The sequence below is a fragment of the Limulus polyphemus genome, unplaced genomic scaffold, assembly GCF_000517525.1.
Source record: "Limulus polyphemus unplaced genomic scaffold, Limulus_polyphemus-2.1.2 Scaffold1290, whole genome shotgun sequence".
NCBI lineage: Eukaryota > Metazoa > Arthropoda > Merostomata > Xiphosura > Limulidae > Limulus > Limulus polyphemus.
Genome location: NW_013666900.1, coordinates 8,171 through 26,029, shown reverse-complemented (window position 1 = coordinate 26,029; position 17,859 = coordinate 8,171). Strand labels below are relative to the sequence as shown.

The 17,859-nt window shown below is 31.2% G+C and overlaps 1 protein-coding gene across 4 annotated transcripts in view; it reads left to right on the top strand.

Annotated features, from left to right (window-relative positions):
* LOC106462956 overlaps positions 1-15,409 on the top strand; it is a 43,840-nt gene extending 28,431 nt beyond the window's left edge. For 2 of the 4 annotated variants that reach the window (XM_022390361.1, XM_022390360.1), the window contains exons 5-11: positions 957-1,119; positions 3,521-3,753; positions 5,570-5,902; positions 6,503-6,608; positions 9,339-9,383; positions 11,704-11,746; positions 12,592-15,409. In XM_022390361.1, coding sequence (XP_022246069.1) covers positions 1,036-1,119; positions 3,521-3,753; positions 5,570-5,902; positions 6,503-6,608; positions 9,339-9,383; positions 11,704-11,746; positions 12,592-12,860 — 1,113 coding nt within the window. In that variant the 5' untranslated portion in view covers positions 957-1,035 and the 3' untranslated portion in view covers positions 12,861-15,409. The remainder of the gene's footprint in view (positions 1-956; positions 1,120-3,520; positions 3,754-5,569; positions 5,903-6,502; positions 6,609-9,338; positions 9,384-11,703; positions 11,747-12,591) is intronic. The other 2 variants (XM_022390362.1, XM_022390363.1) reach the window with 2 other exon arrangements.
* The last annotated feature ends 2,450 nt before the right edge of the window (positions 15,410-17,859 follow it).

The following is a 17,859-nucleotide window of genomic DNA, read 5'->3' as shown; positions in this document are numbered from 1 at the left end:
GTTTCTTGCTCTCTGTAAGTTATTTGTCTTAATTTTTGTGCTTGAAGTCTTTGATCGCATTCTTCTTCTGTTTCAGCTGGTCTTTGTGCTTGCATTCTTTTAGCGACAGAAGACTTTCCATAGAAAGGGTGTTTCTTGGGTGTCATAATCACCTGTATTACTAAACAATAATTTGCAATTCACAAAGTTACTAAATCACTTATGAAACCACTTAGCACTATTTAAAGAAAACTGTTTTTGGAAATACTGAATTGACCACAAGGTGATCTGAGTGTCTCCCACTATAATGCTTTCTATGTGCAAAATGTGCTTATGTTTGTATGTTTATTACAAAAAAAATGGTGCAATAATCTTTAATTGTCAATTTCGTCAGTAAATACTACACCAAATACAAAATAAATAGTACAATTAAATTTCTTGTAAAAAATTGGTTATTATGAAGTTATTTTAAAATTTGTACGTTCAACCTGTAATTTGGTTTCCTATAGCGAACAAGATAAACAGATATCCTGTTTTATATATATAGATAGCATGAAAAGTATAATACACACAAAATGGTTATGAGGTCATTCCGTGGGACCCAGCTCATTGTGAGAGAGTTAATAGGAAATAAATGCTTCTGAGAGAATAACTTTTTATATAGTGTGAACTTTCTATTGACCAGAAGCCCTAATAGAATTTAACTGATGAATTTGGTATTGAACAGATGCTGTCTGTGGTTAGTGGATGAATTTGGTGGTGAACAGATGCTACTTGTGTTTAGTGGATGAGTTTGGTAGTGAACAGAAGCTGCCTGTGTTTAGTGGAAGAGTTATGTAGTGTTATTTACCCTCTGGCAAGTGATATATATTAAAGAAGTAAAATATGTATTGTTTTAATAAGCAAATTGTGATGAGTTTATCACAATTTAGAAAAACTGACTTCACACTTGCACTGTGTTTCTTTTCTTTTTTTAGTTGGTGCATTTTCTGGTATCTTTGGTTCACCCAAATCACGATATAAAACTGAAGAGAAAGTTGCCATTGATGATAACTAATGAAAGAAGAAATGCCAAGCAGTAGCAAAGTCTCTCGAATGAGTGAAGTTAGTAGTGATACCATTAACTTTAACCTAAGGATGGTGAATATAGGGTTTATTTGTTATTACATTCTTGAAAATAAAAACAGATTATTGTAAGTATAACATTATTTAGCATCAAGTTGAATTGTATGTGTAGTGATAATTTATTATGCATACTTTCTTGTTTCTCTATCTACTCACTGTTTTCTTCCACAGTTTTGGTTCAAGCATCACCAAAACTGGTCAGGATAGTAAAAATTATTAAAAACAGGTAAAGAAAATATTTGCTTTGCTGTTATCACTTCCAAAAACTTTAATGTGAAGAGGAGGGTACAGTGGAAACTTTGCTGATTTGAAGAGGGGGGGGGGAGGCTTTTGCTATTTAATGTTTGGAAAACACTGTGTTAGAGGGTATTATAGTGACATTTTGTAATTAGTATCTACTGGAACATTAAAAAAAAAGGTAACCAACTAATAGACATAGGTGAATGTATAAGGTATTAAATTGTTGATACCAAAGTTACCATAAATATTATACATATTCTTGCTTGAACTACCTCCTATACAAAAAAAAAGAGTTGTATTTATAATTTATATTTCAACATAAGAAAAGGTATAGTATGAAAGGCATTTTAAGTACCTGTTAGTTGTAACAGTTTCAGAATATCCCACAAATCAAAAACTAGTGATTTTCAGTTATCAGTTCAAAAAATCTGAAAAATTAACATCCTTACCGTGTACTTTTATTAGCAATTGGAAATTATAGTTTTGCTGTTTCTTTGTCAACAAAGTTTAAATATTGCCTTATATACAGACACTATTGAAAATTAACATAGATAGATTTTTAAAATCCAAAATTAGCTTTTGTTAATTTAATGTATTAAAAAAATTCATGTTAAAAAAAAACATACAGTATAAAGTGTTTTTAGCACATTACGGTAACACTTTTGAAAATCAATAATAAATATGATAGGTTTCTTTTGATGCTATATGTATTTAATATATTTGTGTAAGAGAAAACTTTCAAATGAACCAGAAGCAGTAGAGTTCCTTCATTCCTGGAGTACTCCATGTCTTCTCAAACCATGATTTAAGGAGCTGTGCCTCTTTCTCATTCTTGGAATGTTTATGTAAATGAAATTCACTGTCTTGTTGTCAGAGCATCCGAGTAGATACAACTATTCGTGCCATTATGATCTGTAGGTTTTCAAGCCTTTGAAGGTTTTCTCTTGTTCTATTCCTTTCATGAGGAATGCCTTATAAGATGGCAAAGAAGTGCCATTCAGCAGGGATGCCAAGGTCTTCATGATGGTGACATAAATTTTTTAGATTCAAGTGATCTGTATATTGAGCATCACAACCATCAGAGAAATTGAATATTTTTTTGCACTTTGTTATCTTTTTGTTAATAAATTTGAAAAGAGGAACTGCTACAGTATCGTAATCATTGTTTTCTGGACTTAAAGAAAAGTTATATGTATCACCATGGTTTCACCACCTTCCCCATGGTCTTCTTCTTTCTTCTAGTAATAGACAAGTGAGTGGATGATGGCTTGTAGGTTATTCCAGTGAGATGACTGTGCAGCATCATGAAGGAAAAAGCTATCATTCTTAGCAGAATTTCCCTCTACGAGGAACTCTCCTGGTTGCAAGGAATCCTTTGAATCATGGAGCAACCAATTCTGCACTTTTGTAATAAAAGTTTTGGCAATGCATTAGTGAATATTGCTAGAAATTCTTCCATGGTTTGTTTATAATTTGGTTTTGATGGCAGAGCACTTCATTGAAATCGATTGTTTGCATTGAATTTTGTCTTTAATCTGCTCATCAAAGCATCTTTTGATTCTATCATGGAGATCTCATTCTTGGGCATTTTTTACATTTGTATCAAGCAAGCACTGGTTGGAGGGTTGCATTAGATTGCTGTTGGTAAGTGGTGATAGCTGGAGATTATGGGGATTCTCTTCACTCAGAAAAGTATCTTTTCTCTCAAAAACATCAATTTTGTTTTGACAGATTGTGCACATACAAACTGAGTGTATTCCAGATCCTGCAGGAAAGTTGCATTGTTTCAGATGAAATTCAACAAATGCTATAAAAAGTATGGTCTGAGCAATGATAATTTTATAGTGAGTAATTTTCATTTATAGTTATTGGAGAAGTGGTGGATAAAATAGAGGAGATACTTAGAGAAAATGTGTCACACTAGGTGAAATTCTGGATTTTTTAAAATATTGCCTTACAAAATGAACTTAAAACCTATATGCTATTAAAATATTTATTATTAGCTAAGATTTTATACTATGCTAACTAATTAATAAAATTTTGAATGTAAGACACTAAAACCTTGTGTCATGGGCAGTAAAGGATACCCATGGTGATAGGGTTAAAGATGACAGTATCACTTAGCAGTTATTCCAATTGAAAATCTTGTCGGTAATGTTTCTCAATGTATTTTCAGTCTTCAGAAAATGCTCAGCTCTCAGATGGTTTGACCATACGTGACATCACTGACTCACCAGACTTGGAATTGATAGCAGAACCAGAGAAAGAGCTTACATGGATCACTGCAATATCTTCTCCACATGATGCAAAATCTGTTCCCGAAGAAAGTACAGAGAAAAATGATCTCAGTAACTCGCCAGATTCAGAATATATTGAACCTTTATGTGTTTTGGAGGAAACAAATTTGTGGTATGAGTGCGTATATGAATATGTTTGTGTAGATGGCTATGCGGCTCTTAGAGCAACAAATATAAGCTCATTTAGAGATGCTTATTTTATACCTCCAGTTTTTATCAAATAATAAAATAAACTATTGATGCACTTTTATCTAAGTTATAATATGTAGAATTAAAGAAAATATCTCGTATTCAGTAACATTGTCTTTGTACCAAGAGCTGTTATCGTGCATGCAACTGCCATGGAGTTTCCTGAGCATGCCACAAGCCTTGAACAAATTTTCAACCCTACACGTGTTTATGTGTATTGTACCAGCCTATGACATAACTGTTATAATACTGTAGCCCTTCACCAGTAGGAAGACATAACAACCTCCATGTATGGTAATCACCTCGAGCACTGGCACATGATGATAGGCTTATTCTTTCCTAAGCACTGCCTGAGTTTAAACATGCTTTTTTTCTGTGATATTTGAACTTGTAGTCAACTTAATCAACTGCCTTTATTTCTTTAGCACTTGTTACATTGCTTTTGTCCTTTTGTTCTATCCACCTGATTGCAACTTTGTTTTTTCTAGCCATTACATTTGTACTTTAGACTTCTTTCAACAACATATGCCACGTAAGTTATTAACAAAAAATAAAAATGTCCAGAGGCATTTTCTCCAACTGACTCAACAGCAATTTGAGACACTTATCTATTTATGGACCTGATATTTATTTATTATCCCTTTAACTCCTGTATGTGACAGGTCTTGGATTTCACTCTGTGGTGAGGTATGTTTGACATCATAAATAACTTCCAAAACATTATTGAACTGTGATGAACCATGGTGTAACCAAAAGTTAAATGATGACGTTCTTCCTTTCATGCATCATGTGTTTGATTCCCTTCTGTCTATTTCTTCTCATGCTCAGGTTCAACGTCTTCTGAAGAAGAGCATGCAGCTGCTGCTGAGTAACGTCATATTAATCCTTAGACTCAAAACTAATTCTGTTTAATGGTGTTATTTTCTTTTGTTCTGAATGAGGTTATTCTTTCTTCTCACTTTAGTATAAGATCTAATTGTACCAGCTCATCTTGAGGTTGTTGGTAGTGTTTTTCACATGATGCAGAAAGAACTGAACAAACACTTTTCTCTGAAGAATGAGAGTCTTCACTTTGACCAGTCTGTTGTACATCTGCTGCTGGCTACCTTGTCAATCGATTCTCTTTCAGGAAGACTAGCTGCTTCTTTCAAAATAGCATTAATGATACTATTACTTAAGGCAGATTTCATATCTTCCAATCCCTGATGATCAAACAAACAAAACTATAGTTCAGATCCAGAACAGTATCCATGAAATAAATCCTGCTGCTATAAGACTGTTTTCACAAACAAAATCAGTGTGTGAAGTTATTTGCAACTTTGTGGAGACCAAGATCTTATATGCTGAAACCTCATAATTTGATCTTCAGGCTGGTCTTGAGATCCCATTTCTCATTCCCATATAGTAGACAACTTGACCGCTGCTGTGTGCCTACATTGCTCATGTAACTGATGTTCAGTGGTTATGATATTGTAGTTACTTACATTGTCTAGTTAATGGTTGTTAATCTATCATTCTGTAACAGACAGCTTGGACACTGCTACTCGTATATATTCACATAATCTAAACTATGTATACTATAGCTGATAATATAAACACAACATCAATAATTGTTTTCTTATAAAAAATTATTCACTCTGTATTTTAAGTTTTCTATTGTAAGTTGGAAAAGTATTTATTAAATACTTTACATTATTTTTAAACGTAGAAATTTATATATTTTGTTTTTTTATTTTAAGTATTTCTTCGGTGTTATCCCAAGCCAATGAATCAGATGATATTGCTTGTACCTCTGTGGTCCAAAACCCTATAACATCACTAGACAACATAGACAACAATTTTGTGATGAACTTTGCAGACCCAGTAGCTTTGTCTACTGTTAAAAAAGAACCTGAAACCTGGGAATCACCTTCAGCATCTATTAATACAAGTTGTGATTTTATGTCCAATTTTCCTAATACTACATTCACAACTGAGGAGAACCTGGCAAGCAGCAAAACTACTGTGGTATTGGAACCTACTAGTGTGGGCAAAGAAGTGGTATTGACTAACTCTGATTCTGATAAAAATATGTATGTATGTTTTAGGGTTTTCACAAGTGTAGTTTCCATTGGTAATATGGATAGACACATTCAAAAACTAAATATTTCATTGAAGTTTCCTATGTTAGATAGTTTAAAAAACTACCTTTTTAGTAATGGATAGTTAAGAAGCCAGATATTGGGAATTATGGATATTTAAGCAATCAAGTATTTGGACTAATGAGTAATTCAGAAACCAGGTATTTGAAGTAATGAGTAATCTAGAAACCAGGTATTTGGAGTAATGGATAGTCAAGAAAATGGGAAATAGGAGTAATAGGTTGTTAAGAAGCCGGGTATTTAATAATAGATTTTTAAGAAGCCATGTTTTGGAGTAATGGATAATCTAGAAGCTAGTCTTTGGAGTAATGGATTGTTAAGAAGAGAGGGATTTGAAGTAAGTGATTGTTAAAAAGCCACATGTAGTAGTGGATAACTAAGAAGCTACGTATATGTAAAATTGGACAGTTAAGAATTGACACATGTATGGATAGTAGTGGATAGTTAAGAATAGCTAAATATGACATCTTTTACCACATATTTTAAATTTCAAACACAAGTTTAAACGAAAAACATAAAATTATTCTTCAGGGAGAGTTTTATTGACCAACTAGAAGGTATTGAAACTGAACTCGACTGGCTACAACAACACTTAACTGGCAGTTCCTTCAATATTGATCAGAGTACCTTGTCAGAGGTGAGTAACTGCTTCACTGTTGTAAGTAGCTGCAGCATGATAAAGCTGTAAATAAAAAAACAATTGTTAAACTTAGTGTTATTGACTTATGCCCAAATAACTTTTGTTGTTATTGTTAATGTAAAGTCATGTAGGCTGAATTAGTTTTGTTGAGTTAGGCACATGTATGTAGAAAGAAAAAAGGTTTTGTAGAACACTGTTCAGAATGCATATCAATAATTTAAGCATCAATTTGTGATATAACCTTGTCCAATGTCGAAAGTATAAATAATATTATGACACTTTGTTGGAGATAAGCTTTAATTGTACAAATAACAATGGAAAATTTGTAAGAAAATTTCTGAAACTATTCTGAAGTACTTTTCATAGGAATAATTTTGTACTAAGATCAAAATTCGTATTCACAACATGTTAAGAGTGCCATATGTTAGTTGGTACTAGAGAAACATTCATAAACATTTGAATAGCACACAAAAATATGGTTTAGGAGTTTTCCTGAATAATACTATTTCAGTAAAAATATATGAATAATAGTCCAGTGGGAGTTTGAGGTAACCTTGCACTGCAGGTTCCACAATGGTTCTTTGTTGATTTTGTATCTTCTAACTACGTACAATCAGAAAATGGAGTATACCAAGTTGGTACCCTTGGGGAAATTTTAAATAATGGCTAGTTTCCATGATAACCCCTCCCCCCATTTCAAGGGTCATATCTCAGCAACTACAACTGATATAATTTTGAATAAACTGTCAATTTCTAGGTTTTTGGGAACAACAAATCTATTGGTTGCATTGTTCTATTGATTAGAGACGTGTTTTATATTGTTGTGGCAATGGCTGCTGATTTTCAGAATTTCAGTAGTTCATCATACCAGCAAACAGTACCACACTTGTACATCTCTTGAATAAGTTCCATCTCTTTTGATCATCATGCAAATTGCTATTTGCAATGGAGTTGGGGTTTTGTTGAGGAGGCTTTTGATCATATTACAAATCATTATCATTGGCAGTTTCTGGGTATTGCTTGGCATAAGCTTATTCAAAAGATCCATCATGGTTTGACTTGCATATTCTTTAGTCGAATAAATATTTATTCAACACTGATATACGTCTTTATGAGCAGGAATCATCTTTGTATCAAGCTTCATGTGCTTTGCTACTCTCTTGGTAGCTAGTGCTAGTTCATCATCCTCGTTATCTGGAACCATGTTAAATGCATCTTTGGCTCTGTCTTGGAACATCAGTATACTTGCAAGTCCATGTGATGTAAAAACAAGAAGATCATCAAAATGTGTTGGCAATTCAGTGGGAGAAACTTTCATTTGGACAAAATTTCACCTCCATAACTTTGGTATTGGTCATATGTTTTAGACAAATTCCTGTTCCAAGATCAATTGCATTGATATCAGAAATAATAAATCCTTTGAAGTTGGCTCTTGAGCTGTTGTTCTACTTGAACATACAAGTTTTACTGACCTTTGTGCCATAAATTGGGTTTTTCAATCATATTGATACCTAGCACCTGCTGTATATAAATCACTGACTGATCCTTGTACTTTCACTGACACCTCATGTATCCACTGATTCTCATGCACAAAACATGTGTCGAGTATGACTTGTTTAAATGGTTTTTGGTGTCCATGGTGTGCTGTAATACACAAAATTATTTGCTTTTGACAATCTGGGTGCTTCTTATCGATATGACATCACTATAAATGAGAAAAGATCATTGTTAATGCACACAAACAGAATGGGGTTTAATTTAATTGAAAATAAAATATACCATAAAACATTATATAATTCTACACATTTGGGTTTGTATGATTGTATACACCTTACTGTTATTTAAAGAGTGTTTTGATAATAATTCTATTCAATTATACAATAACACTTTTGTAGGAGTTTTATAAACAGATTTTATAAAAGTTTTGTAACAGTGGATGAAGTATATTATAAGTAAAAAATACATTGTGTTTATTTTTTTATTTAGTCTTTTGTTTCTTTCCAGAAAAATTCACAATTATTTTGTCAGACTTCCCATAAGAGTATAGAACACATCTCTAATCAGTAATATGATACTAACCAGTAGATTGTTCATGACTGACAACCTAGGAATGGACAGTCTATTCAATATTCTATCAGTTGTAGTTGCTGACATATGACCTTTTATATCTATACAGTTATGCTTGAAATTAGGGGAAGGGTTACCATGGAAACTAGCCATTATTTAAAAATGGCCAAGGGTGCCAGCTTGACATATTCCATTTTCTGATTGTATATGGTCTGAAGGTACAAAATCAGCAAAGAACCATTGTGGGACCATCAGTGTAAGGTTAGGTAAAAAAAAACCAAAAAACAACCTACATTGGCTACCAAACTATAGTGAATTCACACATTATGAACTAGGAGTATTTCAATTTTTAATGTAATTATATATTATGTAACCTTGCACATCATACATACCAGATGTTTAGTGAAAATAATGGTAAAGTTAGCCGACAAAGTACAAAGATTTTTCTGTGTTATTTTATGTTTAGCTTCATGAGCTAAAACATACAGAGTATTTATGGTGCAGTGAATATTTTGAACCCAAGTGATACGAACTTTTGTTTTGCTGATTATTGTAGTTTACTTTGAAATCTTGTAATCTTATCACTGTTCATTCCATTTGGCTTTTTTGTATGTATATGGTTTTTGTACTTGTATCAACTATTACAGTTTTTTCATTTAGATATTCAACAGTGGGGAAGACTTCCTGTTGAGTCCCTTGACAACAGTAAGTATTTGTATCTGCCACTCAAACTCCTTACATTAATATTCACATAAAATACATGAAATTTGTAAAATGTATCACCTACAGTTAATTGTTTGTACTTGCTTAGCTTTCCAAAATATATTACCTATAGTTCTTGAAATGTCCTTGTTAAACTTTGTAAAATACATCATCAAGAGCTCAGAAATTGTATTTCTACAGCTTTGTAAAATACATCATCTTGAGTTCTTGAGTTGTACAGCTTTGTAAAACACATCGCCTGGAGTTCTTGAGTTGTACAGCTTTGTAAAATACATCGCCTGGAGTTCTTGAGTTGTACAGCTTTGTAAAACACATCACCTTGAGTTGTACAGCTTTGTAAAACACATCACCTTGAGTTGTACAGCTTTGTAAAACATGCCACCTGGAGTTCTTGAGTTATACAGTTTTGTAAAACACATCGCCTGGAGTTCTTGAGTTGTACAGCTTTGTAAAACACATCACCTGGAGTTCTTGAGTTGTACAGCTTTGTAAAACATGCCACCTGGAGTTCTTGAGTTTTGCAGCTGTATAAAACACATAACCTAGAGTTCATGAATTGTATTTTCTCAGTTTTGTAAAGTATACAGAGTTCATGAATTGCATCTGTTGAGCTTTTCAGAATGCATCACATAAAAGTAATAAATTGTTCTTTATCAGCTTTAATTAATAATGATTTTTTTTTATTATTTAATTAAGTTCTTATGGCTGTGTATTTGAGAGCCAGATTTGGTTTTTGTCAAATTGTGTTCCATCAAGTGATCATACAAGCAGTAATGCAATTGATATTGCAGTACAGAAGAATTAATGTGCATGTTTTTATAATGTGGATATTTCATTGATTACTATATCAACAGTATTTTGTCAACTTATAAATAAAAAGTTAAACAAATCTATAAAAACTATAAAAGGGTGTGCTACTATTAAATTCAGAGAGATATAAGGTATTGTTTGTGGCTTTCTCCATGCAAATGTTTCATCTTTTATGGATTTCAGAACCCAGAAATAGCTTAATTATGCCAATCATTTAGGGGAATTAAGACATGAGTTTTTTTTATTTAGTAGAAAATCATTCAGAAAATTCAATTAAGATTAGAATAATTTTTCTTCTCAGTCAAAATCTATCATAAATAAATTCAGTCTCCCTTTTTTTTTGAGGTTCAAAGATTTATTGAACATTATAAAGAACTTTTTTTTTAAATGTGAATGAAAAATAATATTAAAAGCTGTATACTTGTAATGCCAGTACACTAGAATGTACAAAATCCAGATAAATGTATTAATGTGTGCAGTGCATAACTCTATAGAATTAATGTATCTATATAAGCCCCCATCTATTTTTTAGCACATTTTTCTAACCTTTCTTCTGGATTTATGACTTTCTCGATTATAAGGCCCCTAGTAACATATGAATCATAAAGAACATATATAAACAAAAATATAAAGTTAATACCACTAAATACTGCTGGGACATTTATGTATTTGACATAGAAAATGAGTGATTTCTTTCTATCCTCTTTTTGTCAATTCTTTATACTGAGAGTTGTAAGAAGCAAAAACATTAAATTATTGAATATGATACAAAATATTCACAGCATTTTAAGCTCTTAATGCATTATAAGATTGACAGTCAGTTGCTTAAAATGGGAGGTAATATGCTGCTGATTGGCTGCTTTCTCTCTGGTCAGTAGTTCAAATTTAGAAAGAGTGGTTGATGGCCTAACAGTAGCTTTAGTAAACATAATGAAATATTGCAATATGTTGACCTTACTAGTAGTGAATGTTATAAAAACAAGTTTGAATATGCAGCTTAAAGAAAGGCATGGTTCAGCTGTCCTGTATTTAGATTAAACTAGAAATAGAAGGCTAGTAGTTTGTTTTTAAACACAGTTTTTATTATGCAGAAAATTAACCATATGTAACATCCCAGCTATTTAAAAAATATGAAATATGAAAGATATGAGCTAATGTATATTCGTAGGACAGTGATACATAAATATATGTAGTCAGAATATCCTTCTATATAATTCCCAAAGGAAACTGTTTTCAAATTTGTTTTGATGCCTATAATCTTCAGTCAACACACAAGCATACAGTTCCTGCTGCCAAAGTAATATTTCAGAAGTATTAAACATAAGTATTTACATTTATACTTAAAACTAATATTCACATGTTATAACCTTGTGTTTTCAGTTAATGTAAGTCATCCTAAGTAATGTTACATTTGCAGAGTTTTTAAGGTTGGTTGTGTGTACTTTTAAACGGCAGTATAGATACAGACTTACTGGAGTTTCCTTTTCTACAGAACAATTCCAATACATCTGAGAATTCTTCCAAAGAACATAATGGTAAGTGAAATACCATCATATGTCCTTTCATGGTAAGCTCTCTGTATTATACAATACATTGTTTTTAAAATTAGATTCTAAATAAGCTCATTGTGTTCTCAAGTTAATTTGTTGTTTGACTATAAAGTTATCAGTAGGTCTAATGCTATTTCCTGTGTTATTTGGAACTCACTGATTACCTGGGTAGGCATCAAGTGCTATAGAATGGTGAGAACTAATTTACTTACCTCATGCTGTTTTTATAACTAATACATTTTTTTTGTATAGAGTAAATTCTATTCAAATTTTTTTATTAATTTTACTTAAATCAATGTAGCAGTTCTTGAATAACATATGCACCAAAATAACTATAGGAAAAATAAAAAGAATAATATTATTATAAAGAATGAAAAAATAAGAAAACACAGAATTGTAAAAAAATGACTGCAAGAGAATTATGAGGAACTTAGCTTTCTCAAGGACAACGATGGTAAATAATAGCTTTGTAACCAGTTTATAAGATGTAATTTAGTATGCACAGTGTAAAAAACAACAACAACATTAAATAGAAGTTTGTTTTTCTTCCTATTGCTTAAACCCTTCTAAATCAGATTGTATAAAATAGGAAACAATATTGAGTGAATTGGCTCTGGTTTTGATTTTTAAACAGCATAATTTTACAACATGATCTTGAAAGCAAATTGAAAACCTTTTTTATTGTTTTTTTGTGTTTGAATTCATTTTTGAAGATTTGTAAAAGGGAACATTTTCTCTGACTAAACTTAAGTAAGACAGTAGATGAATAGCGATATTAATGAATAAAAAAGCTTGAAAACAATTACTTAATGTTTTTTTCATAATTTTAGGTAACAAAATGATTCAATACAATGACTTGGACTTTAATGTTCCGGATGTAAATGATTCTGCTACTGGCATGACCTTAATTTTGTCACCTGATACACCAGCTAATAAAGTGAAGTCAACAGGTCCAAATGTTGCCAACAAGTGTGCTACTACTTCAGCATTAGATTTGGATTCTATTTTGTGTAACAAAGAGCATTCTGACTATGATTTAGATAGTGAGTTGTTGCTTTCTAATATTTTGGAATTATCTACCACAGAATCCAATAGTTGATACTCAAGTACCTTAAGTTATGTAATAGTGAAAAAATAAGATTGTACAATTTTAGAAGCATATTCATTCAGAAAGCTTTGTACAATTAATTGTTCCATTTGCTATTGCCTCAATGCATGGAAAACTTTAACAGCATTAACATCTGCTGTGCATAACATAAAATACAAGTTAGGTGTAAAAGAACTGATAATTGACACCTTAGCTTAAAATATTGCATTAGTAAAAGAGGTAAGATTTAAGATGTTATTAAATTGAGATATAACATGCATGTTGCAGTTAATAATCTCCATAAACATGTTGGTGTTTTACGTAAGTGTCTTGTTTTGTAAATTCAAGCCTTGTTAAATAGAAGACCCATTACTTAATGGTATGAACTGACCAGCACAGAAAAGGCTGGAAATCAAACCACAAACTTGACTATGCTGTAAAACTGTATGCCATGAAGCATCACAAATCTGATCATTGGTGAAGAAATTAGCTCTTAAATACCTCAAACTAGAGTCAGCTGTGTGTCATTATCCCCTCAGATCTGGTGTTGCTATTCTAAGTCCAGTTAGTAAAATGCAAATAGGTTTTAAATACACCCACACACCTGATGTAGCCTGTACAGATCCAATTATTACATCTATCGACCTATAGTTCATACAGATCAAATTATTACTCCCACAAACTTGATGTAGCTCATACAGATGTAATTATAACACCCACAAAACAGATGTAGTTCATATATATATATATGAATAATGCAACTACAGAACTATTAAAGCTCATGCAGATCTGATTATTACATGCATAAACTTGTAGCTCTCGCAGCTATGGTTAATACACCTGTTGATTTGATGTAGTTCTCACAGCTTTGGGTAGTACACCAAAGACCTGAAGTAGTTTATACAGAAACATTTATTAACTTGTACAGTAAACCTGATGTAATGCATACATATCTGGTAAATATACTGTTATATCTGATGTAGTTCATACAGATAAGTTTATTACATCCTTAAATCTAATATATTTCATACAGATCTGTATGAAATATACAGATAGAGGTATTTCATATAAATCTGTTAAATACACCTACAGCCCTTGAGTAGTTCATACATATCTGGTTAAAACATCCACAGACTACAAATATGTCTTTATTCTGAAAGGATTTAGTAAGTTTAATTTTAAATATGGAATTCATTTAAAACTACAAATCTGACTATTCTGAAGGGATTATATCAGATTTAGTTTTAAATATACAGTTTATTTAAAACTGTAAGTCTGAATTTATCATAAAAGGATTAGTAGACTTAGTTTTAAATATGCAATTTATTTGAAACTACAAATATGACTACTCTGGAAAGATTAGTAGGTTTAGTTTTGAATATAAAGCTTTATTCTAAGTTTAAGTTCTTAAACACAATAATACTGCTCTGATTTTAAGTTTGATTATCTATTAATATCACAATCTTCATTTTGATTGTAAAAGTGTTATTAATAGATATCATTAATCTAAAATAATTTAAATCTGTTTTACTTCCAGATATAGTACACTTTGTTTGTGAATTGGTTCATTATCATAAACTATATACTGACTCTTGTGCCAATAATGTTATTGTCTTTACCAGTACTTTGTTCTTGGTTTTACATTGTTATCACCTTCATAATGTTGGATATTAGTTTCCTGTGGATATTAATTTCAGTTTCAATAATATGTAGTTGAACACTGAACATCTTTAAAAAGTATTTAACAACTATTAAGAACCTTGATATCATTTTGTACTGTACAGGATGGCTTTTATCCAAAATACTTTCCCTGTGTTATTATAAGTGTTTATGATGTATATATTTAGAAAGTGTACAATTATTATTGTCAAACACATCAGAAGCAATTAATTATTACTCTATTAGATTACAGAGAAATCCTGTTCAAGAAGGTTGCTCTTATTAACAAAATGTGTCTTATGTATGCTGGGTTTCTTGCATGTTTACTTTTAATATTAGAACTTCTGTAGTTAATTATAAACAAACATTTGGATAATGATAGTAGTTTTTCTTCTTGAATGTGATAATATTTTGTTAATAGAGTAAATGATAGAAATAAAGCATCATGCTATAGAGCACTTAGTTGATTTCTAAAAATTTATTTTAATTCACCAGTTAACAAGAAATGTGTTTGAACATATTTTTGTGAATGGTTTCATTCTTCAAACACTTCCTCTTTTACAAGTTACAATATCAGAGTTTCAGAGTTTGTATAATGTGTAGTATTATAAATAGAAAATGTTACTTGTAATTCTTGTACAAATAATTTCAATTATATTATGTAAGCTGTTACATTAATTTTGTTTTTATATTTTCTAAAGAAAAGTTTTTAATAAGTTGTGGAATGTGATCAAAGATGCTATATTACAGAAGTTTTAATGCCCAGTCATTAGTAGTTTTAGGTATTTTAGTAGTTATATATACCATTCTTGATGTAACATTGTATAAGAAAAAATTTAAATAGGTTAAAAAAATTGTTTTTTTTTATGAAGACAAATAAGGTTATAAAATTCTTCATATATTTCTATAGTATTGAAAAGCTTACTTCTACAAATCTTTGAAAGCTTTGAAAAAAAGCTTTCCCTTACAAATCTTTCCAATACTTTGAAAAAGAATGCTCACTTGTACAAGTTTTCTTAAAGCTTTGAAAAAAAAGCTCACTTCTACATATTTTTCTAAAGCTTTGAAAAAAATCTCTCTTCTAGAAATCTTTTTGAAACTTTGAGAAAAAGCTCACTCCTAATCTTTTTAAAGCTATAATAAAAGCTCATTTCTACAGATTCTCTAAATCTTTGAAAATAATTCACATGTTCTTAAATGATGAAGTGGATTCATGCCTTAAAAACAATTTTGAAATAATTCAGAGATATAAATTTCTTATTAACTTAAATTAATAAACTTATCTTTGACTTCTAATGATATTGACCAACAAAATTTATTAGTTTTATGGTGAATTTTGGATGAAGTATTTTAAAATATTACACATTATTTTCATTTCTTATTTTGTTGGCAGAATAAATATTTATTTTAAAAATGTTTCATATTCTAACAGTATAAAAATTTAAAAATACCATCTATATTAAAAATATTTGTTTCTTTAATTTATTACAAATTTTGTTTGTGGTTTCTTTTGTAATAGTTTCATAATTAGTTTAAAAAATCTACAAAAATAATTGAACTATATCTTTCCAGTGATACTAGTAGAACAAGTCAGTATATGTTTTTATACTTTTGCAACATTAAATTTTTGCTATTTTTAATAGAACAATTGGGCATCAAAACTTTTTAAATACATAAATTATCATGAAAGTCTTCATTTTCAAGTAAAAAAATGTGGATGAAAATGGTGTTGATTTTTCTTATCATTTGCAAACAATCTATATTTGAAATATGTATATAAAAGGAGGTTTAAAATGCCACTTGATGGAAAAAAATTTAAATACACATGATCGTTAGCACATGCTTAACAGTTGCAATTACTAATATTGACCTTATAGAATCAGTCTGTTAGGCTTAACATAAAAATCAGTTATAATGTGTTTATAATGTGGGTCTTCAGGATTATTCAGTAAAAATAATGCAAACTCTAGTCCACCTAATGATAAAAAAAATTAATTTTATGTTATGTTTTATAGTAATGTTTTATACTGGATACTTTCATATACAGTGTTTCATCAGAAATAACTGTATGGCTAAATCACAAATAAACTTAATCACTTACAAACATGGTAACTTACTAACTGAGTCACTGACAAACAGACTCACTAATTCTTACTAACTCTTTGAAACTAACTGTAATGAGTAGCACCCAGGTGGGCTTAATTGTTGGAGTTTCAATTAAAACTTCTCATTGCACCAAATTTATTTATTGAAGGATTTGTCGTGATGAGTGGAGCCACAAGTCGATAACTTGAGGAAGTTTACGGTTAGACTAAAGAAATTGAGTCTCAGGCCAAGAGTGAACACTCAAAATAACGTTTATTCAACATTAACAACTTCTCAAAAACATTACACACTTTAAACATTAGTTTTATTGAATTATTACTTATATATCGCATTAAAAACTTTACCTACATACTTTTACTATCTTCTATGATTTCTACACAAGCTGATTAAGAGAGAGAGATTATACTTACAGCAGAGTTGGTTTGCTAGAGGCCTTAACTATGTTAGTCATTTTCATTGTCATAACTTCTTCAGTCCTGGAGCACTTTTCTTCCACCCTGGAGAACTTTTCTTCAGTCTGGGGAACTTGCTGGAGATCTTCTGGATACTTCTTCCCAGCCCCGGAGAACTTCTGAAAAGAACCCCTCTCAGTCTCGGATAGCTTTACATCAGTCCGGGAGAACTCCTTAGTCTCGGAAAAACTTAACTTTTCAGCCTCTGACATGGGTTTTTAAACTATCTTTGTATTATTTCGACCTCCTAAATAGGACACAGCATCACCCACAAGTAGTCCTGTGCTCCTATTGGATGATTTAGGGGAATTCACGGGCTAAACCAGAATCAAAACCAAAACTCTCAAGTAATTGGTCATAGATAAGTGGTGTTAGCCGGCCGCCTATTCACTTGTACTGCTACACCCATGAGCTGTAACTAATACCACCTCAAAGTACCGATATGACTCACCAAACCTAAAATTTTCTGTAGCTTTTCTAGTTCTAAGAGGGCGAGGTCAACAAATTTTTAAATTGTCATATGTACTGGTGTCTACATTCTGTTTCTATGCAGCATTTCTTACTAACTCTGCTGCTGTTCTTGGTTACTGGTTTCCAAGCTCGCTTCTTAAGCTTATTTTTGTAATACACGTGTCTTGTTGCTTGTTTCTAGGTGATACTCCTTACATAACCAAGTTCCTGTTTATCAATTCTCAAGGCTCATTTTGCAAGCCTATTTCGTAACACAGGCGTCCTCTTGTCGCCCCTTTTCTTTTTATATATATATATATCCTTGACAACTTGCTTATACTAAA